Source organism: Tachyglossus aculeatus, chromosome 1 (genome assembly GCF_015852505.1).
Source record: "Tachyglossus aculeatus isolate mTacAcu1 chromosome 1, mTacAcu1.pri, whole genome shotgun sequence".
Taxonomy (NCBI): Eukaryota; Metazoa; Chordata; class Mammalia; order Monotremata; family Tachyglossidae; genus Tachyglossus; species Tachyglossus aculeatus.
In genome coordinates this window covers 149644002-149666278 of record NC_052066.1, presented here as the reverse complement: position 1 = coordinate 149666278, position 22277 = coordinate 149644002, and the positions used below count along the sequence as shown (strand labels likewise).

Below are 22277 nucleotides of genomic sequence, written 5' to 3'. Positions count from 1 at the left end.
AAGCTTGTGGTTTCGGTGGACATCGAAATAGAGATGTCCAGAAGGCAAGAGAAAAAATGAGACTGCAGTGAAGGAGAGAGGTCGGGGCTGGAGATGTAGATTTAGGAATCATTCACATACAGATGGTAGCTTAAAGCCATGGGGGCAAAATGCGGGGCAAAATGAGTCCCCCGCATGGGAGTGGGTGTAGATGGAGAATTGAAGGGAACCCCAGAACTGAGCTTTGAGGAGCTCCCTCAGTTAGGGGGTGACAGGCTGAGAAGGAGCTTGTATCTTCCAGACACAGATGGTTAGAGAGGTAAGAAGAGAACCAGGAGAGGACAGTGTCAGTGAAGTTACTTGGGTAACATTTCCAGGAGAAGGGGGTGGGACACAGTGTCAGAAGCAGCTGAGAGGTTGTGGAGGAGGAGGATGGAGTAGATAGAGGCTATTGGCTAGGGCAAGAAGGAATTCATTGGTGACTTTCGAGAAAGAGGTTCTGACAGAAAATGGCAGGTGATAGATCGGAGGGCATCCAAGTCCTGGTCATTAAATGTGCACCATCCTGGGCATGGATGGTGGGCTTGTCCACTGCCCCTTTAAATAAGAGGGTTGGTTATTCTATCATTTAGCTTCCTGACCACAGCCTCAGAATCTCCCTGAGAGGTGGGGTTACAGTGTGGCTTAATGGAAAGATCATGGGCTTGGGAGTCAGCGGATGTGGGTTCTAATACCGACTCTACCACTTGTCTGCTGTGTGACCTTGGGGAAGTCACTTAACTTCTCTGTGCCTCAGTTACCTCATCTGTAAAATGGGGTTTTAAAGAGTGAGCCCCACGTGGGACAACCTAATTACCCTGTATTCACCCCAATGCTTAGAACAGTGCTTGGCACACAGTAAACACTTTAAAAATACCACTATTATTATTAAAGGCACATATTATGCCTATTTTAAAGATGAAAACACTGAAGCCCAGAGAGGCAGAGCTGAGATTAGAACTTGTAGGACCTCTGTTTCCCAGACTCCTGCACTTTCTACCAGACAGAACTGCTCCCCAGACCCAGAAGAGGGGATAGGCAGGGTCTCCAAGGGGACTTCAGGGGAGATCACACAGGTTTAACTCTCCTTCCCCAACCAGATCTGTCACTGGTTCAGCCCAGTCCAACTATCTGTTCATTCTTTAAATCTATGGTGCCCTCACACAGAGGAGGATGAGGAAATGATGGTATTTGTTAAGCACTTACTATATGTCAAGCACTATACTAAGCGCTAAGATAGGTACAAGATAATCAGGTTGGACACAGTCTCCATCCCATGTAAGGCTCACAGTTTAAGTAGGAGGAAGTGCGATTTAATCTGCCGTTTACGGATGAGGAAACTGAGACACAGGAAAGTGAAGTGACTTGCCCAAGATTCCTCAGCAGAAAAGTGGTGGAGCCAGGATTAGAACCCAGGTCCTTTGACTCTCGGGCCCATGCCCTTTCCAGTAGGCCAGTGCTGCTTCCCAAGATAGTATTTGTAGTGGTAATTGCAGATCCAATAACTCTTACTTATTTTCAAGCTTTGAGGGTCTGGAACTAATACAGTTTTTTGCCTTGCATCCTTTTGAACTTCTGTGGTTTCTGGTTGCATATTTAAAACTACTGCCATATATAGAATTTATTTTATAAATTATAAAATTTGTTTTACAAATTTGTTGTTGCTGGATTGTATTTTCCAAGCACTTAGTACAGTGCTCTGCACACAGTAAGCGCTCAGTAAATACGACTGAATGAATGAACCTGAGGTACTTTTGTGGGGAAAAAAACATCAATATAGTCAAAGAGAACAGAGGTAAATGAGATTGAAACTTTTTTTTCTTGAAAGACTTCCCCCCCCGAAGCCTTATATTTCTGTTAGGTTTTTAGGAAACGGCATGGTCACAGTTCATGAGTATGAGACTTGGCATAAACAGAGGAGGATTATGGACCCGGCCTTCAGCCGAAGGTAAGAACATGACTTCAGTATTATTATGGCATTGTTTTATTTGTTAAACTCTTATTATGCGTCAAGCACCATCCTGAGCACTGGCGTAGGAACCAGTCAATAATGTCAGGTCCAATCTCTGTCCCACAGGAGGCTCACAGTCTAAGTAGGAGGGAGAACAGGTATTTAATCCCATTTTTTAGAGTAAAGGAAATTGAGGCACCAAGAAATTAAGTGACATACCCAAAGTCATCATCATCATCATCAATCGTATTTATTGAGCGCTTACTATGTGCAGAGCACTGTACTAAGCACTTGGGAAGTACAAGTCAGCAACATATAGAGACAGTCCCTACCCAACAGTGGGAGACAGAGAACAAAACCAAACATATTAACAAAATAAAATAAATAGAATAGATATGTACAAGTAAAATAAGTAAATAAATAGAGTAATAAATATGTACAAACATATATACATATATACAGGTGTTGTGGGGAAGGGAAGGAGGTAAGATGGGGGGATGGAGAGGGGGACGAGGGGGAGAGGAAGGAAGGGGCTCAGTCTGCCATACAGCAAACAATTAGTAGAGGCAGAGTTAGAACCCAAGTCCTCTGGCTCCCAAGCCCATGATCTTTCCACTAGGCCATGTTGCTTCTCTATATGGGGTCTTTCCCTCTCTTTTTCTCCAATAACAATGACGACTAAACCACCAGTAGAGCCCAGCTTGTCAGCGTCTCCACCCTGGAACATTGAGTGTGAAACAGAAATTATCCAGAGGCAAAACTGAAAGACAGTTGTGCTGGGAACTTTGCCAATTCTGGATAAGTTTGAGGAAATGACTATGTCCTTTTTGAGAGAACTGTCCTGCTCGGCCCTGCTTTCTGTTTCTGTGAGTGGTGCCTACCATATGGCTCATAATTAATTAGGGGATCCAAAGCAGGAGTTTACTAACACATTTGTTCTTGGTCAGCCTGATGCCCAAAAGGATTTTAAATTGAGTTGAAAATGAGGGAAGTCTTCATTGGATTGGGTGAGAAGGGTATTTTGGCTTCATCATTTCCAGGTGATCTCCTCTAGTCTGTGAGCTCATTGTGGACGGGAATGTGTCTGTTTGTTGTTACATTGTACTCTCCCATGCGCTTTTAGTACAGTGGTTTGCTCACAGTAAGCGCTTAATAAATGCGATTGAATGAATGAATTTCCTGGAAATGTTTCTTCGTCTGTAAATACCTGTTGCCGCGCCTCTGTAGACTTTGAGCCCCATGAGAAGCAGTATGACATGATGGACAGCCATGGGCCTGGGAGTCGGAAGGTTGTGGGTTCTAATCCCACTCCACCACTTATCTGCTGTGTGTGACCTTGGGCAAGTCTCTTCACTTCTCTGTGCCTCAGTTACCTCATCTGTAAAATGGGGATTGAGACTGTGAGTCCCACACGGGACAGGGACTGTGTCCAACCTGATTTGCTTGTATTCACCCCAGCACTTAGTTCAGTGCCTAACACACAATAAGAGTTTAACAAATACCACTATTATTATTATGTGGGACAGGGATTGTGTCCAACCTGATTAACTTATATCTACCCCAGCACTTAGAAGAGTGTTCGGCATATCATAAGCACTTAGGAATGCCATTATTATGATCACAGATGGCAGAAAATGAAAGTCAGTTATCCAGGGTAAGAAATATTCTTGGATTAGAGAACCAGTAAGAAGACCCTCCCCACAAAAATACTCCTCTTTCATTCCAAAGCACTGTACACAGTAGACAAGCAGTACCAAGCCTTAAGGAAAAAATTCACACCAAGCTACACAGCACTTTAAAAGAAAAAAAAAACCTATTTAGCATGTACCATGATGGAAGTGCCTGTGCTAAGCGCTGGGCAGATACAGGTTAGTCTGAATGGATATGGTCCCTGTCTCACATGGGGTCATGGTTGAAAATGGTTGACCATGGGTAGATGCAGCTGGCAGTTTGAAGCCATCTAGTTCTGAGATGGAACAAGGCTTCCTCTTTTGAAGAGTTTTCTAGTGTATTTTTTTAATAATTGAGAAGTAGTGTTGTGATGATTCCTATTTTGAATTCTGATGTTTCCCTTATATTCGTTTTTTGAACAACTCCTCCAAGTCCATGATATTGTGGCTTCCACATCAGTGGAAAGAGCATGGGCTTTGGAGTCAGAGGTCATGGGTTCAAATCCCGGCTCCTCCAGTTGTCTGCTGTATGACTTTGGGCAAATCACTTACCTTCTCTGGGCCTCAGTTACCTCATCTGTAAAATGGGGATTGAGACTATGTGCCCCCCGTGGGACAACCTGATCACCTTTTAACCTACCCAGCGCTTAGAACAGTGCTTTGCACATAGTAAGCACTTAATAAATGCCATCATCATCATCAAACAGAAACTCTTCACCATCGGCTTTAAAGCACTCAATCACCTTGTCCCCTCCTATCTCACCTCACTGTTCTCTTACTACAAACCAGACTACACAGTTCACTGCTCTAATGCCAACCTTCTCACTGTACCTTGATGTCATCTATCTTGCTGCTGACCTCTCCGCTCACATTCTGTCCCTGACCTGGCATGCCCTCTCTTTCCATATCCAACAGACAATTATTCTTCCCACCATCAAAGACTTTTTTGAAGACACATCCCCTCCAAGAGTCCTTTCCTAAACCTTCATTTCCTTTTCTCTCACTCCCTTCTGCATCATCCTGATCTGATTCCTTTATCCCCCACCCACCTCCAGCCCCACAGCACTTATGCACATATCCATAATTTATTTATTTATATTAATGTCTGTCTTTCCCTGTAGACTGTATGCTTGTTGTGGGCAGGGAATGTATCTACCAACTCTATAATATTGTTATATTGAACTCTCGGAAGTTCTCAGTGCATTCATTCATTAATTAATTCATTCAATCGTATTTATTGAGTGCTTACTGTGTGCAGAGCACTGTACTAAGCACTTGGGAAGTACAAGTTGGCAACATATAGAGACGGTCCCTACCCAACAGTGGGCTCACAGTCTAGAAGGGGGGAGACAGAGAAGAAAACAAAGCATATTAACAAAATAAAATAAATAGAAAAAATATGTATAAGTAAAATAAATAGAGTAATAAATACGTACAAACATATATACTTATATACAGGTGCTGTGGGGAAGGGAAGGAGGTAAGGCAGGGGGCATGGAGAGGGGGAGGAGGGGGAGAGGAAGGAGGGGGCTCAGTCTGGGAAGGCCTCCTGGAGGAGGTGAGCGCTAAGTAGGGCCTTGAAGGGAGGAAGCTTGGCAGATGTGGGGATGGAGGGCATTCCAGGCCAGGGGGATGACGTGGGCCGGGGGTCAACGGCGGACAGGCGAGAACGAGGCACGGTGAGGAGATTAGCGGCAGAGGAGCGGAGGGTGCGGGCTGGGCTGTAGAAGGAGAGAAGGGAGGTGAGGTAGGAGGGGGCAAGGTGATGGACAGCCTTGAAGCCGAGGGTGAGGAGTTTCTGCCTGACACTTAGGTTGATTGGTAGCCACTGGAGATTTTTGAGGAGGGGAGTAACATGCCTCAGAGCGTTTCTGGACAAAGACAATCTGGGCAGCGGCGTGAAGTATGGATTGAAGTGGAGAGAGACAGGAGGATGGGAGATCGGAGAGGAGGCTGATACAGTAATCCAGACGGGATAGGATGAGAGCTTGAACGAGCAGGGTAGTGGTTTGGATGGAGGGGAAAGGGTGGATCTTGGCGATGTTGCGGAGGTGAGACCAGCAGGTTTTGGTGATGGCTTGGATGTGAGGAGTGAACAAGAGAGCAGAGTCGAGGATGACACCAAGGTTGCGGGCTTGTGAGATGGGAAGGATGGTAGTGCTGTCAACAGTGATGGGAAAGTCAGGGAGAGGGCAGGGTTTGGGAGGGAAGACAAGGAGTTCAGTCTTGGACATATTGAGTTTTAGGTGGTGGGCAGACATCCAGATGGAGATGTCCTGAAGGCAGGAGGAGATGCGAGCCTGGAGGAAGGGAGAGAGAGCATGGGCAGAGATGTAGATTTGGGTGTCATCAGCGTAGAGATGATAGTTGAAGCTGTGGGAGTGAATGAGGTCACCAAGGGAGTGAGTGTAAATAGAGAACAGAAGGGCACCAAGAACGGACCCTTGAGGAACCCCTACAGTAAGGGGATGGGAGGGGGAGGAAAAGCCTGCAAAAGAGACTGGGAATGAACGACCGGGGAGATAAGAGGAGAACCAGGAGAGGACGGAGTCTGTGAAGCCAAGGTTGGATAGCGTGTTGAGGAGAAGGGGGTGGTCCACAGTGTGGACAAGTACTGCACTGTGTGCAGTACTTTGCACACAGTAAGTGCTCAATAAATACGGCTGATTGATTGATTGAAAGAGTGTAGACCTGGAAGTCCGAACCTGGGTTCTAATCCTGATTCTGCCATCAGCCTGCTGTGTGACCTTGAGAAAGTTACCTAAACTTCTCTGAGCCTCAGTTTCCATCTGTAAAATGAGGATTCAGTACCTGTTCTCCCTCCCCTTTAGTCTGTGAACACCTTATGGGACAGAGACTGTATCCGACCTGATTATTTGCTTCTACCTCAAAGCTTAGTACAGTGTGTGGCACATAGTAAGTACTTAACAAATACCATTATCATCATTACCAAGTATGAAGGAAAAGTGCTTGATAGTGGATAAGTAGATATCCTCAAATTCCCCTCCTTTCTCCTCAAAACATCACCAAGTTTGAAATAAACTTGTTATTAATCTAGAAATATATTTCTAACCTTATTGGCATCTGCAACCCCTTTAATCAGTCAGCAGTATTTATTGAGCTCCTACTGTGTGCAGAGCTCTGGACTAAGCACTTGGGGGAGTACAAAACAACAGAGTTGGTAGAACTCTTTTTATCAAACACTTCCTTTGCACCAAGCACTCTACCAGATCTACAGTCTTCCCTCTTTTCCATAGTTACCTGATTGGTATGATGGGAACGTTCAATGAGAAGGCTGAGCAGCTCATGGAGATCCTGGAAGAAAAGGCTGATGGGAAAACAGAAGTGAGCCTTCTGAACATGATGAACCGGGTGACCCTAGACATCATTGCAAAGGTACAGGAGGTTGTTTCTCTGGGGTGGGACTGGGAGAATGCACAGCCCTCGTAGTCCATTCTGCTTCTAACAGAGGGGTCAAGTTTGTATTTTCAGGCCTGATATTTTGATCTCTTGCTTTCCTCTGAACCTCGAAAGTGCTCTGGGAGTGATTTTAAATACCCTCTGCAAATGTCTGATGTGCTGCAAAGTCAGCCAGCCTGTCAATTGTATTTACTTACTGTATGCAGAGCACTGTACTAAGTGCTTGGGAGAGAACAATATAACAAACAGATGGTACACAGTGGTACAAGTTTAGCACTTTATGCCTAGGGAAATTCAGGTGCAAAGAAACAAAAATGTTTAATAAAAGAAAAAATCTGGCCAATCCTGCTATTCCAGTCCCTAGACTGCTAGTTGAGGCTGGCATAGTCATAATTTATTTATATTCATGTCTTTATGCCCCTCTAGACTGTAAGCTTGTTATGGGCAGGGAATGTGTCTGTTACACTGTAGAGAATCAGCGTGGCTCAGTGGGAGGAACACGGGCTTTGGAGTCTGAGATCATGGGTTCAAATCCCAGCTCTGCCATTTGTCAGCTGTGTGACTTTGGGCAAGTCACTTAACTTCTCTGTGCCTCAGTTACCTCATCTGTAAAATGGGGATTAAGACTGTGAGACCCACGTGGGGCAACCTGATCACCTTATAACCTTCCCAGTGCTTAGAACAGTGCTTTGCACATAGTAAGCACTTAATAAATGCCATCATTATTACTATTACTCTCCCAACCAATTAATGGAATGCTCTGCCCACAGTAAGCGTCCAGTAAATACATTTGGCACAATTCCATACCATGGATATGTGGAGGTTTGGGGGCTTATTCTTGTGGGGCCAATCGTCAAGGCTCATGCCAATGTTAGTAGATGCCTCTGTCCTAGAAACATCCCTGCAGATTCTGGAGGCTAGCCATGGCAGGAGCATCCCTTTGTGGTTTGGGAACAGGCATGAAGCAACGTGGCCTAGTGGAAAGAGCATGGGCCTGGAGTCAGAAGACCTGAGTTCTAATTCATTCAAACATATTTATTGGCGCTTACTGTGTTCAGAACACTGTACTAAGGACCTGGGAAGTACAAGTCGGCAATATATAGAGATGGTCGCTACCCAACAACGGCTCACAGTCTAGAAACAATGGGCTCACAGTCTAGAATCCCTACCCTGATGCTGTGTGACCTCGGGCAAATCACTTCACTTCTCTGGGCCTCAGTTCCCTTGTCTGCAAAATGGGGATTCAATACCTCTTCTCCCTCCCACTTAGACTTTGAGTTCCATGTGGGACCTAATGATCTACCCCAGTGCTTAGTACAATGTTTGGCATATAGTAAGCTCTTAACAAATGCCATAATTACTACAATTCTAGGAGAAGAGAACACCTTGCTGGCTGATGATTCAGACCTAATGCTTAGTACAGTGCTTGGCTCATAGGAAACACTTTAACAAATGATATTATTATTGTTATGATGATGATTATGATGATGATGATGATACAGAGCCTGGAGCCGGAAACCCCTATTCTTAAAGAACAGCCTCCTGCCCCAGCTGCTACACCCCTTCTCTCCTCTACACCCCTTCTCTCCTCTATTTTAGCTCCCAGTTCAATCCATAATCCACTATTCCCTTTTTCAGCACACCCTTATCCTTTCAGCATGGAGTTATGATCGTCATGGGTTACCTCATTTACTGTGATGGCAGTAAATGCAAAATGTGTGTTTCTGTGCCAGTCAAGTGTTTGGCTATGATGTCTCTTCTCCAGGGCCAGGGCAGTGCCTGTTCTGTTCTGTGCCCCGGGCCACAAACTCTCCCAAAAGTGCTCTGCACTTTGGGCCCATTAAAGGTGTGTTGCCCTGGCTGACTTGGAAAACATGTTCGCCAAGGGCAAACTGGATCAGAGTTCTACCACCTCTCCCCTCTCTGTGAGCCCCAGGTGGCATTTGGGATGGAGACCAACACCCTGCACGATGACCAGACGCCATTTCCTCATGCGGTGACCAATGCCATGCAGGGAATCTTCATGAAGAGGAAACCCTTGTTAGAGGTACTCATTTCTGCTCTTTGTTGGTGCTGCCCCATCACACTACTTCTGAGAGGAACACCTGTCCTGCCCCCAAAGTGGGAACTGGAGGTACTCTCTTGTGAGAGGTGGCTCCATGGCCTCTGCCCTCTAAACAAGAGTTGGGATTTTTTGACAAATGAAGGGCAGTTACTCCGCACTGAGCAGCAGCATGGCTGAGGGATAGAGCATGGTCCTAGGAGTCAGAAGGACCTGGGTTCTAATCCTGGCTCTGCCACATGTCTGCTTTGTGACCTTGGGCAAGTCACTTCATTCCTATGGGCCGCAGGTACCTCATCCATAAAACGGGGATTAAGAATGTGAGCCCCCTGTGAGACAGGTACAGTGTCCAACCTGGATAACTTGTATCTACCCCAATGCTTAGAACAGTGCTTGGCACATAGTAAGCGCTTAATAAGTACCATAATTATTATCATTATCATCAAACCACTGAGATGATGAGAGTGACGCTTGATTATCCTCCCTGGTGGCAGGAAGAAGTGTCATTGACAGTGATCGCCTGAGAGAAGGCGGCTTGAAGTGGCAGCCTTAAACTGAGGGGGAAGGCAGTCCCTGGTCCATGGGACCTGAGGAGAGTTGTTAGTTGGTTGTGGAATGGGTGGACATTAGCGGGCAGGAAGATTCACAGCAGCCTTGGAGGAAAGAGCACAGACCTCAGAGTCAGAGGAACTGGGTTCTAATCCCAGCTCTGCCAATTGCTTGCTGTGTGACTCTAGGCAATCACTTAACCTCTCTGGGCCTCAGTTTCCTCATCTATAAAATGGGGATTCATTGCCTGTTCTCCCTCCTACTTAGACTGCGAGCCCCTTGTTGCACAGGGACTAATTATTGCATAACTGCTACGTGCTTAACTACCACAGTTATTCTTAGGTGAGTGTTTAAAAAATTTGCCTTGGTTAATCCACTCAAGGGTAACCAGGAGTTGTCTGAACTGTGTTTAGTTTCTACCAGGAAAACGGAAGGTGGTGGATGAGATCAGAAGTAGTATAAGGTTTCTGCGGCAAGTCGGAAAGGAATGCATCCAACACAGGAGGGAGGCTATTCAAAACAATGAGGAGGTTTCACCTGACATTCTCACCCAGATCCTGAAGGGGGAAGGTAAGGGGATCTTGCCCTGGGTTTTTATTATGTGCTTGCCGAGGTGGCAATTAATATCTCATGAGCTAATCGTGTGTTCTCTTTCTTGGTAAAACCCCTCCTGCAGGATTCAAGTGGATGGGAAGACTGTCTGAAGCGATAGGTGGGGAAACCATTTTACTGAAAAAGGCTGCATTGACAGCTGGGACTCCTGTTCTCTCAGTGAGCTTAAAGTCCAACATCAGTGTGGCCGTGGGGAGTTGAATTCCCCAATGCACTTTCTGCCCTCAGGCTTTTTTTGGCTGAAAGAGGATACAGTGTTTGTTAAAAATATACCCACACCCCACCTTCCCCCGACCCCTGGGGAATCTAGGAGTCATGCCAAAAGCGAGGCATAAATCCATCATAGGAACTATAATGACCACATTGCGGTAGCCCCATGGGCGACTGATTCCAGGACCCTACCTCTGTCTGACAAGGACTAGAAGCAGCACGGCTTAGTGGATGGAGCAAGGGCCTAGGAGTCAGAGGGACATGGGTTCTAATCCTGGCTCTCCCACTTATCTGCTGTGTGACCTTGGGCAAGTCACATCACTCCTCTGGCCCTCAGTTCCCTCATCTGTAAACTGGGGATTAAGACTGGGGGCCCCATGTGGGACAGGGACTGTGTCCACCCTAATTAACTTATGTCTACCCCAGCACTTAGAACAGTACCTGGCACATTTTAAGAGCTTAACAAATATCACTTTACAAAAAAAAAGGTGGGGGGTGGGGGGAGACCTGAACTCCTGAAGGACCCAAGTGTGCTGGTCACCTTCCTGGACATCCATCTTCATGGGCAGGGATGCACCATCCAACACCCTTAACTCTCCCCACTGCCTTGCTAACACCTCCTCCATGAAATTTATCTAAACTCTTCCTTGATTTCCAGATAGAATTAACAAGAATGGCATCTTGCAGCTCTAATGTAATGGGGCATGGAGGTTTGGCTGCTGCCATTGGCTTGAACAGGGCTCAGAGCAATTAGTTACCAGAGGATCCTAGTACACTTAGGATGAAAATATTTTCCCTAGTTCCCTCCACTTTTTTCTCCTTGGAAAAGACCGAGCCAGGGGTCAGGGGGAAGAAAAACATTAGCAGAGAATTTCCTGAGCCACCTGCAGGGAAGAGAGCACCTCATCAGTTGCTTATAAAGACATCTTGGGTTTGTGAGTCTTCTCTTTTCCAGTTCTCCCTACAGAGAGTTCAGGGCATCAAATTATTTCAGGATTTCCAACCAGAATGAAAAACAGGTCCAGATATTCAGGAAAGGCCCAGGTCACTAACTGAAAGAAAAGTTTGGTCTGGCAAATTTAAAAAATTGTTCTAATTTTTGTCTTTTTTAATGGTATTTGTTAAGCACTTACTATGTGACAGGCACTGTTCTAAGCACTAGAGTAGATACAGAATAATCAGGTTGGACACAGTCCCAGTCCCACATGGGGCTCACAACCTTAATCCTCATTTTACAGATGAGGTAACTGAGACACAGAGAAGTGAAGTGACTGGCCCAAGGTCACACAGTAGAAAAGTGGAGGAGTGAGGACTAGAACCCAGGTCCTTTGGCTCCTAGGCCTGTGCTCTATTCACTGGGACATGCTGCTTCCCCTTCATCCTGTGTATTCTTTCTTTCACAAAGGCCACCACTGTCCCACTCACAAAGAGGGGTCTCGGGGACCAGAACTATGAACACGTTCCAACAGCCAAACATGGATGACTACGGGCTTCCATTTGTCTCAGGCTAACATAGACAGGAGCTGATCATCCCACTGAGCAGAGCTAGAAAAGGCTTTTAGAGAACTTTTGGTCCAGGCCCCTGCCTACAAGGAAGGGAAAGCCTTGACCCTCGGGGATGAATGGTGCTCTGTCTTTTTCATGCACTGTTAAAGGGCAAACACACCATTGTTTCCTTCAACACTTTGTCCAGCGCTTTAGTATTCTGACTGCCCTGAAAAGCAGGATGGCCTAGTGGATAGAGCACGGGCCTGGACTCTAATCCCAGCTCTGCCACATGTCTGCTCTATGACCTTGGGCAAGTCACTTCATTTCTCTATGCCTCAGTTACTTTATCTGTAAAATAGGGATTAAGACAGTGAGCCCCCATGTGGGACATGGACTGTGCCCAACCTGATTAGCTTGTATCGACCTCAGTGCTGAATATAGTGCCTGACACACAATAAGTGCTTAACAAATACCATAATTATTATTATTAATTATTATTATTAAGTACCCCCCAGTTCTTTTACTTCTCATACAGCCTGTTTTCCCACACTTTTCACTGTTTTTGTCACTCCTCTCTGGGACCTTTCCAGTTTCTCCATTTCCTTGAAAGTCAGGAAACCAAAATTAAACCCAGCAATCTACTAAAGGTCAGACCAGTACCAAATAAAACAAAAAAATTGCTTCTCAGCTCTACATTGACTTTTTAAAACCTGCCTGACACTGCTGCTCATTCATTCATTCAGCTTATGGCCTCCTCTGACCCCCAGATCTTTTTTGACTGCACTTAGGCATCACCAGTCTTTTCCCATCCTGCAGTTTTGCTACCTGTTTGTCTACAGTGTATGAACTCTTTTGCACTGTGTTGAATTTCATCTTGCTGAGGTTGGGGACCATTTCTCCAGCATATTATGTTCACTTCTGAGAAGTTAACCCCAGTGTTGGACCACCTGCAAACTCTGAAGGAATGCACTCTCTTTCTTCACCCTGGTTCCTGATAGAGACAATTGCCAATCCTGAAATGCAGCGCCAAATGTATGAGCCTGAGCTATATAAGAAGGGAGGAAAGGAGGTGGCGAAATATTTGGCCTGACTACTGCTGGCTAAGGGTGACCACATTTCAGTGTTTTCCTTTTCTCTTTTGCAGCTAATGAGGGACCGAGTGATGATGAAATAATGGTGGATAACTTTATCACTTTCTTCATTGCTGGTTGGTATTCTCTGGGTTAATTTGAGTTACTATGTACAGCAGTGTGGGCTAATGAAAAGAGCATAGGCTTGTAAATCGGGAGACGTGGGTTCTCATTCCCCTTCAGCTCCTGGTCTGCTGTGTAGCCTTACCCTGAACCTTAGGCTCCTCGACTGTAAAACGAGCATAAAATTATCCGCCACTGCCTACCTTACAGGATAAAATGAGGTCACTGATGTGAAAACACTCTGGAATAATGAAAGAGCTGTGCCGAAGGAAGGTCTACTCCACCCATCTCTGTAAAATGAGAGCTGGGAACTTGTACAACCTGCATTAGGAGAAACTCACACTGTGGAACTCAGACCTCATCCAGGCATGCTAGATCTTCCGATCCTGTGTCATACTGTCTCCGGGCGGGTTTGTGTTCTCGGAAGGACATTCCCTAATTCTGCTGTGGCTTTTTAACCAAAATGTTCTGTGAACCTGGGTGTTCTGTCAGAACCTAGTATATCGTCATTATTATTGTGGAGTTTAGGGTCCTGTGGATGACTTCCTGGATGGCAAAAACAACAAGAAATAGTGTGGCCTAGTAAATAGAGCTTGGGCCTGGGAGTCAGAAGGACCTGAGTTCTGATACTTGTCTGGTGTTTGACCTTTGGCATGTCACTTAATTTCTCTAAGCCTCAGTTACCCCATCTGTAAAGTGGGGATTAAGACTGTGAGCTCCTCATAGGACAGGGACTGTGTCCAACCAGATTAGCTTTTATCTACCCTAATGCTTGTTGCACTGCCTGGCACATAGAAAGCGCTGAACAAGTACCATAAAAAAAAGGGGAGGCAGGGAAACTTGTCCCTAACAGAAAGAGTATCTCCACTTATTGGGGTTGGATTCAGTTCCAGAAGTTCCAGAAAGCCAGATTGTGGCGTGGAAACTTTTTTTGGTCATAGAAAGCCCCAGAGTTGATAAGTCCTTGGGCATCTACAAGTGGGATACAGGATGCAGCCCGAGCACTCTGTTGTGACTCCACATACCCAGTAAACAGTAGAAGTTGTTTGCTGTGGTGTACCCTGTTTGTACGGAGGCTGGTGGGACACATTTTGGTATGGTAAGGCCATCGCAAGGATTGAAGGACCATCTGGCTCTGCTCAGCACGGGCAGAAAGAGGGTTAAAAACTTCCACACTGAAATCTCATCCCTCTTCTCCCCATATCCTGACGTGGTGCAGAATCAAGGGACTCACAAGAAACACTCTGCCCCTGTAAGTCAGTCAATCAGTCAGTCGTATTTATTGAACACTTTCTGTGTGCAGAACCCTATACTAAACATTTGGGAGAGTTCAATACAACAACAAACAGACATTTTCCCTGCCAACAACACGCTTATAGTCTAGACCCCTGGGGCCTGGTCCTCCCAGTGAACAGGCAAGGCTCCAGAGATATGTCAAGGCATGGGGCAGAGAGGATCATGGGATGGGGCTGGCCGCTACCTCAGTTGTGGATTGTGTCCCCAAACCTTGGGTGGAATGGGCTTTCCCTGGTGTATCTTCTAAGCACCATCAGCCATCGTGTGGTTTGTAGCAGAGTCAGTTGTGGTCTGTCTTAAGTGCTTACTCTGTGCCAAGCATTATGCTGAATGCAAAATAATCCTCTCTGTCATAGTCCAGGTCCCACATGGGGCTCACAATCTAAGAGGTTGGGAGAACGGATATAGAGAGAAGATGGGGAAGCTGAAGCACAGAGAAGTTAAGTGACTTGCCCAAGGTCATACAGCAAATTAGAGGGATAACAACTGGGGTTTCCTGACATCTAGTCCCATAATGCTCTTTCCACTAGGTCCCGCTGAGCTTCTGATTTAGGCATGTTTTATTCTAGGTCATGAAACTACAGCCAACCAGTTAGCATTTACAATACTGGAGTTATCCCGCCATCCTGAAATCCTGGAAAAGTGAGTAGACTGTTTTCCCTCAGGGATGCCAGAGCCAGCTGGGGGAATCATTTCTCCCCTTTTTACTGGGGCTATTTAAAATTCTGGAAAACTCACCGCCAGTTCCATCTATTACCCAGCTAGATCATGGGGCTTCTCAGTGAATCAGAACCCATTGTTGGGTAGGGATTGTCTCTATTTGTTGCTGAATTGTACTTTCCAAGTGCTCTGCACACAGTAAGGGCTCAATAAATACGATTGAATGAATGAATGAATTCAAACACAGTAGTGTTTGAGCACATGCTGTGTGGGGTGTTTGGAAGAGTAGAGTTTGAGTAAAAGACACAGTCCCTGTGGCCTACTGGAAAGAGCACAGGTCTGGGAGTCAAAGGACCTGGGTTCTAATCCCGGTTCTGCCACTTTATCTGCTGTATGAACTGGGGCAAGTCCGTCAACATCTCTGTGCTTCAGTTTCTTCGTCTGTTAAATGGGGATTCAATACCTGTTCTCCCCCCGACTTAGACCCTGGAAAAGAAACTGTCCAGCATGATTATTCTGTAGCTACTCCAGCACTTAGCACAGTGCTTGGCACATAAGAAGCACTTTACAAATACCAAAGTGATTGTTATTATTCAAACCTAATGGTCTGCAACACATATATTATCCAATACTTATAACATCAGATGTGGGGGTAATGAAGCCCCCATTAAAGGGTGGAACAGGACTCTTGTTAAACTGACAAGTAGTGTGGCGTAGCGGGAAGAGCATGGCCATGGGAGTCCAGGGACCCGTGTTCTAATTCTGGCTCTGCCACTTACCTGCTGTGTGATCTTGAGCAAGTCATTTTACTTCTCGGAGGCTGTTACCTCATCTGTAAAATGGGGATTAAGACTGTTAGCCCTATGTGGGATGGGGACCAAGGCCCAGAGAAGTTAAGTGACTTGCCCAAGGTCACCCTGTAGACATGTGGCAGAGCCGGGATTAGAACTCCCAGGCCCGTGTTCCAACCATTAAGCCACGCTTCTTCCAGATAGACTTGTGTTGTCATAAAAACGTTCCATTTCCCTAAGGATCTTGTCTACCACCTCTACAGTATTGCACTCTCCCAAGCATTTAGTACAGTGTTCTGCACCCAGGAACCACTCAATAAATACTGCCGATGGACTGATTAACAGTGCTGTAGCTGAAACATGTAGCGAAACCTCCCATTTTGGCAGAATTGAGGGTGGCCTGGGAGTTAAGTCCAAAGTCAGGGAAGGCAAAGGGAGAGTAGGATGGGGATGGCCATGCCGGGAGGTCACCTTCTCTGTCTTGTGGTCCCCAGGCTTCAGGCTGAGGTGGATGAAGTGGTCGGGTGCAAGAGAGACATCGAGTATGAAGATCTGGGCAAGCTGCAGTACCTGTCGCAGGTGAGGTATGGGGGCAAGGAGGGAGGGAGCCTGTCGAGGGCAGGGTTCATGCCAAAATAATTAGCAGCCTGAGGTGCCAACTCCCTGGGGTGGGGGGAATTTTTTGCAGCTGTTTGGTGAAGATGTTCCCTTCCCCAGTGACCCCTGGGACTGGGCTCCCAGCCTTACTCACCCCAAGTCTTTGAAACTGGAGCATGGCTAAAAGGAGGTACAGTTCCTCCTGGCAAGGCTGAAAAGGTCTTTCTGAGTGCAGGAAGTAAGCATCTCTTCTAAGAGGTAGTGATTAAAGGTAGTGATTGACCCCAGTGATTAAAAAACCCGCAGTGGGGGCCAGAGGAGAATTGAGTCAGGAGGTTCACTAAACTGGGTCGCGAGGCAAGAGCTGGATTTTCCTCTATATTCCTGTGCATTGCTTAAAATGTTCTTCTGATTCACATGAACACTAGGCCAAGTGAAGTCCAAAGGAGTTTAGCTAGATTCATGGATGAGCAGTCTGTGCTTGGTGGTCGTTATGGGGAGAGCTAGGGATAGAGAGGGGGAGAGCAAGGGGTGTTGGATGGTCCATTCCCAACCTGAAGGGCAAGCAGCCCGTGGTTCTTCCAAGTGATCCGGTGTCCTGGGCCGGCATGATGGTCTTGGACGTGCACTCGGTTCTTCTTCTGGATGAGGGACAAGTCACATCATCTGTGCCCTGACTTCCCACTGAGGGGTGGCATGTATTGTTGAATTGTACTCTCCCAAGCGCTTAGTCTAGTACTCTGCACACAGTAAGTGCTCAGTAAATTCCATGGATTGACTGATTCTTGGCCAGTGGGGTGGAATTCTAGCTTTCTGCTCTGAAAGGCCAAAGACATCCAGAATGTCAATACAGGACTTTGTAGATCAGACATGATGCATGAGCACCAGCAGGCCTCCTGAGAAAATGGCTCCTCGAGCCTTGTTCCTGGGCTGAGGTAACTGAGGAGGGGAGGGAGACCCACGTGTTACTAAGAACTCGCAACATTCTTATGTTTGCTGTGATACCACTGAGGGAGGCCTGACCCAAAATTGTTTCTTTCTGGCTCCATCCTTTCTCCGGGTTTCCTGCAGGTCCTCAAAGAGGCCCTGCGGCTCTACCCTCCAGGACCCGGGACTTCCCGGTGGCTGGACAAGGAGGTGGTGGTTGAGGGGATCCGGCTCCCTGCTCACATTTCCATTTTCGTAAGTCGGACTGGGCAGAGGTTGGGAGGCCAGGAAGGGAGGTTGTGATGAAGAACAACAGGAGTGAGGGAGATGGCAATGGTTTTCTCCTCTTCTCTCTTTTCTCCTCTTCTCTCTATTCTCAGCACCAGGTTTAGGGTGGGCTGGGCTCTGAGAAGGAACCGGGGGAGGATCTGGCCTGGATTCTGCAACCAGGTGGGGACCACATCCAGATTGCCATTTGCTGGAATGTGGCCCTCCAAAAAGGCTCGGCAGTCCGTGACTCAAGCCGCACATCTTCCTGGTGGGGGATCCAATTGTTTCCAGGGACTCATTCCATGAGGGGCTCGCTTTAGTGGTGGGAAGATCATATTGGTCAGGGCAGTCATCCCTATCAATGTGAGGTAAAACAGCGTGTAGCCTGCTATTGGCAGGGCCACTAATTCATCTGGCCCTGAACAAGTTTAGACACTCCCCTGGTTTCCTGCTTCACAAGATACTGGGGGAGAAGCCAGCCCAGTTGGCAGAAGGAGAACCTGAGGGAGAAGGATCACTGTAGCAGGGGCCCTCACTATCGAGGGTGTGATGGGACTGAAGGTATTCTGGAAGGGCACTGTGGGTAACAAGGACCTGATCTTTGTTCTGGCAGATTAGCTCCTACACGATGGGAAGGCTGGAAAAAAATTTCAAAGATCCCCTGGTTTTTAACCCAGACCGATTCAACCCTGAAGCTCCCAAGTAAGTCCTTGATTAGTTCCTGTTAACTGATAGATGAGGGAAGCAAGAGGTGATTCCACCACTGAGATGCTTCACATTGAAACTTTAGCACAGATTGTTTCTCTTCCAGTGGTTAATAGCGCAGATTATTATTGGTATTAGTAGTAGTAATAATAATAATTGTGGTATTTGTTAAGTGCTTTACTATGTGCCAGGCACCGTCCTAAGCACTGTGGTGGGTACAAGCAAGTCAGGTTGGACACAGTCCATGTCCCAGCATGGGGCTTACAGTCTCAATCCCCATTTTACAGATGAGGTAACTGAGGCACAGAGAAGTGAAGTGATAGACTGTGAGCTTGTTGTAGGGCAGCTTTATTGCTGTATTGTATTTTCCCAAGCACTGACTACAGTGCTCAGCACACAGTAAGCACTCAATAAATATAATTTAATTAATTAATTAATTTGCCCTAGGTCTCACAGCAGACAAGTGGCAGAGCTGGGATTAGAACCCAGGTCCTTCTGAAACCCAGACCATGCTACTTCTCTAGTAGTAGTAGTGGTAGCAGTAGTAGTATATTTCTTAAGTGCTTACTAGGTGTCCCAGCACTGTTCTAAACGCTAAGGTAAATACAAGATAATCAGGTTGGAGACAGTCTCCGTCCCGCATGGGGCTTGCTGTCTAAGTAGGAGGGAGAATAGGTATTGGATCTCCAATTTACAGGGAAGGAAACTGAGGTACAGAGAAGTAAAGTGACTTGCCCATGGTCACACAGCAAAGTGGCAGAACTGAGATTAGAACCCAGGTGCCCTGACTCCCAGGACTGTGCTCTTTCCACTAGGCAATGCTGGAAGCCATGGAGTTGGAAGGCCCACTAAGATGTTTTGGGAGAGATTTTCCGTTGGAACTGAAATTCTGACCTGCCTGGGATTCAAAATTGCAGTCTGAGCTGTAGCTAGTGGGATAGAGACAGTTACTGACAGTGAGGCAGAATGTTCTAGTACTGAGAGCAAGGTTCAGAAGACCTGGGTTCTAATTCCAGCTCTGCTACTGCCCTGCTATGTGACCATGGGCTACTCACTTAACGTCTCTTGTCCTTAGGTCCCTCAGCTGTAAAATGAGACTAGTAATACCTGACTCTCTCCCCATCGCAGGCGTATTGTAAGGGTAAGATAATCAAGCTAAGATGCTTCAGAAAAATAAAAGGACTGTGCAAATTTAAGGTGTTTTATTGGAGGAGCTTAAATGATTATTAGGTGATTGTGGTGAGATTCTGGATATTTAAAACTGTTTTTGTTAATCAGTTCTGGATATTTAAAACTGTTTTTGGTAATCATTCCGTTTTCCCCCCAAATGCTTTCGTAGGCCATATTTTACCTATTTACCGTTTTCCTTGGGGCCAAGGTCTTGCATCGGACAAAATTTAGCTAAGGTAAAGCAGTGCTTTTGGGAGAGGGAGAGCCTGGTCCCTCATCCAGAATGGTCTGTGGGGCGAGTGGGAAAGGGGTTGTTTCGAGAGGAGCTGAGTGGTGGGAGGGAGTTGGGGTGGTGCCCGGCCTATACCGAGGCTGTAACCTCAAACCAGCACAACTCTCCCTCATTCCAAGACTCCCTTGGACCTGTCTGCCTCCCCTCCCCACCTCCTGTCATCTTTCATCACGCAAGTCAGTTCCTTCCAAGTCATTCCTGAATGCCAATGAAGTGCCAGTGGATCCCAGTTCACTTGAATTTGAATTTTAAGAGGCCACATAATCTAAGGGGAAGAACACACCAGCCCTGGGGTCGGGAGACCTGCACTCTAGTCCCGGTTCGGCCTCTGGCCTGCCGTGTGACCACGGCCAAGTAACTTAACATCTCCGGGCCTCATTTGTAAAAAGGAGAGAACAATCCTCGCCACCCCCTGCCTCACAGGGATGTCGGAAGGGTGAAACGAGACCACCAGTGGTCCCACAGCCGTTGTCTCGTCATGACATTGATGGGCTTTCTGACTCTGATCTGTTGCAGATGGAATCGAAAGTGGTGATGGCCAAATTTCTGCAGAGGCTTGAGTTCCAGCTGGCTCCAGGACAGAACTTCACGATTCTGGACACGGGGTCCCTCAGGCCCAAGGATGGGGTCACCTGCACCCTGACACCCAGGAAAAGCCACCATGACTTCAGTGGGGGAACTGGAGGAGATATGATTTCAGAAGGTCTTTGAAGATGGGGAGATGAGAAGGTTTGCCAGATGTGCAGGTCGCGGTGGGTGAGGGGGAGAGCAAGAGGTGGGCAGTGAGAGAGACAAGTGTGAGGCAGAGTGAGTAGGTTGGCATAAGAAAACCTTCCTGATTTCCACAGACACAATTCTTTAGAGAGCTTTAGAGACCCCTCCTCACTTCAGGGGTCCCGGGACCCTGGCCCCAGCTTCCCCTAGGGGGCTTCCATCCCTGACTTTGAAACGATGGTCCTCTAGACTTGAAGCGTTGTGGGCAGGAAATGTGCCTATTAACTCTGATATATTGTACTCTCCAAAGTGCTTAGTACAGTGCTCTTTACACTGTAAGTGCTCAATAAAGACCATCAAATGATTAACTGTACTCACCATTCTGGAGGAAAAAAATCAAGTAAAGCACTTTGGGGCCCCTGGTGATACCTGTGCTCTTGGCACTGGTTATTGGCATTGGTATATTGTTATATTATTCTTTCCCAAGTGCTGGGTACAGTGCTCTGCACACAGAAAGTGCTCAGTAAAAACGGCTGATTGACTAGTGTTGAGCATCCCAACAGTTGGTTCTGCTTGCTTATCATTATGGGCCCCTGCCTGGGTTTCCTGCTAGATTGGAGATTCCTTGAGGGTAAGGACAGCATCTTTTAAGATTACTGTATGCTCCCAAGCACACTACACAGTGGATACTATAGGGTCAAAGAGATAGAGTTTGCTTAGATTGAACTATGTCGCTAAGCACAGAGGTTGAGAGCAAGCAGCGCTGGAGAGAAGGCCCTTTGAAGTGGGGCCGGTCTTCTGTTCCCTCATCTAGGCAGACAGATTGTTGCTTTCCTGCTGAAAAGAATCTACTAGTGCTAGAAGAAACGCTGATAGCAATAAAGTTGTCTGTGATACAGTGCAGATTCTGTGAAGTTTTTCTTCCACAGAGACATGGGCTGAACTATATCTTGGGAAAATAATCTGGGCAGTGGAGTGAAGCATGGACTGGAGTGGGGAGAGACAGGGAGGTCAGCAAGGAAGCAAATGTGTTAAAGTAGGATATGATGAATGCTTGGATCCTCATAGTAATAGTTTGGTTGGAAGAGGAAAGGGTGGTTTCTAGAGATGTGAAGGTTAAATTGACAGGATTTGGTGACATTGAATAGGTTGAATGTGAGTAATGAGTAAAGGATAATGCCTAGGTCACAGGCTTGTGAGACAGAGGAGAATGGTGGTGTCTTCAATGATGGGAAAGTCAGGGAGAGGACAGCATTTGGATGGGAAGATGAGTTTGGATGGGAAGATGAGCTATGTTTGGACATGCTGAGACTTCGACGGGACATCCAAGTAGAAACATCCTGAAGGCAGGAGGAAAAGTGAGACTGCAGTTGAAGGAGTGAACTCAGGGCTGGAGTGATAGATTTGGGGTTATCCGTGTAGAGATGATGGCTGAAGTCATGGGAGCAAATGAGTTATCTTAGGAAGTGGTTGTAAATACAGAATAGAAAAGGACCCAGAATTGAGCCCTGTGGGACCCCCCTGCAAAGTTACAGAGTGGGAGAGGGAGGAGGAGCCTATGAAAAAAGACAGAGAAGAAGCAGCCAGAAAGGTAAGAGGAGAACCAGGAAAGGACAGTGTCATTGTTTCCAGCTTCAAAGGTAGTAGAGCCTGTGCTCTATCCACTAGGCCACACCACTTCT

The 22277-nt window shown here is 46.6% G+C and overlaps 1 protein-coding gene across 1 annotated transcript in view; it reads left to right on the top strand.

Annotated features, from left to right (window-relative positions):
- Positions 1-21497, top strand: part of HHIPL1 (HHIP like 1) — a gene marked incomplete at its 5' end in the record, with an annotated part of 108743 nt that extends 87246 nt beyond the window's left edge. Inside the window, 11 exons of the mRNA XM_038746041.1 lie at positions 1880-1966; positions 6897-7035; positions 8996-9106; positions 10084-10240; positions 13125-13187; positions 15039-15111; positions 16415-16499; positions 17589-17699; positions 18328-18416; positions 19759-19825; positions 20398-21497. Of these exons, the coding sequence (XP_038601969.1) occupies positions 1880-1966; positions 6897-7035; positions 8996-9106; positions 10084-10240; positions 13125-13187; positions 15039-15111; positions 16415-16499; positions 17589-17699; positions 18328-18416; positions 19759-19825; positions 20398-20592 (1177 nt within the window). The remainder of the gene's footprint in view (positions 1-1879; positions 1967-6896; positions 7036-8995; positions 9107-10083; positions 10241-13124; positions 13188-15038; positions 15112-16414; positions 16500-17588; positions 17700-18327; positions 18417-19758; positions 19826-20397) is intronic.
- Between the last annotated feature and the right edge of the window lie 780 nt (positions 21498-22277).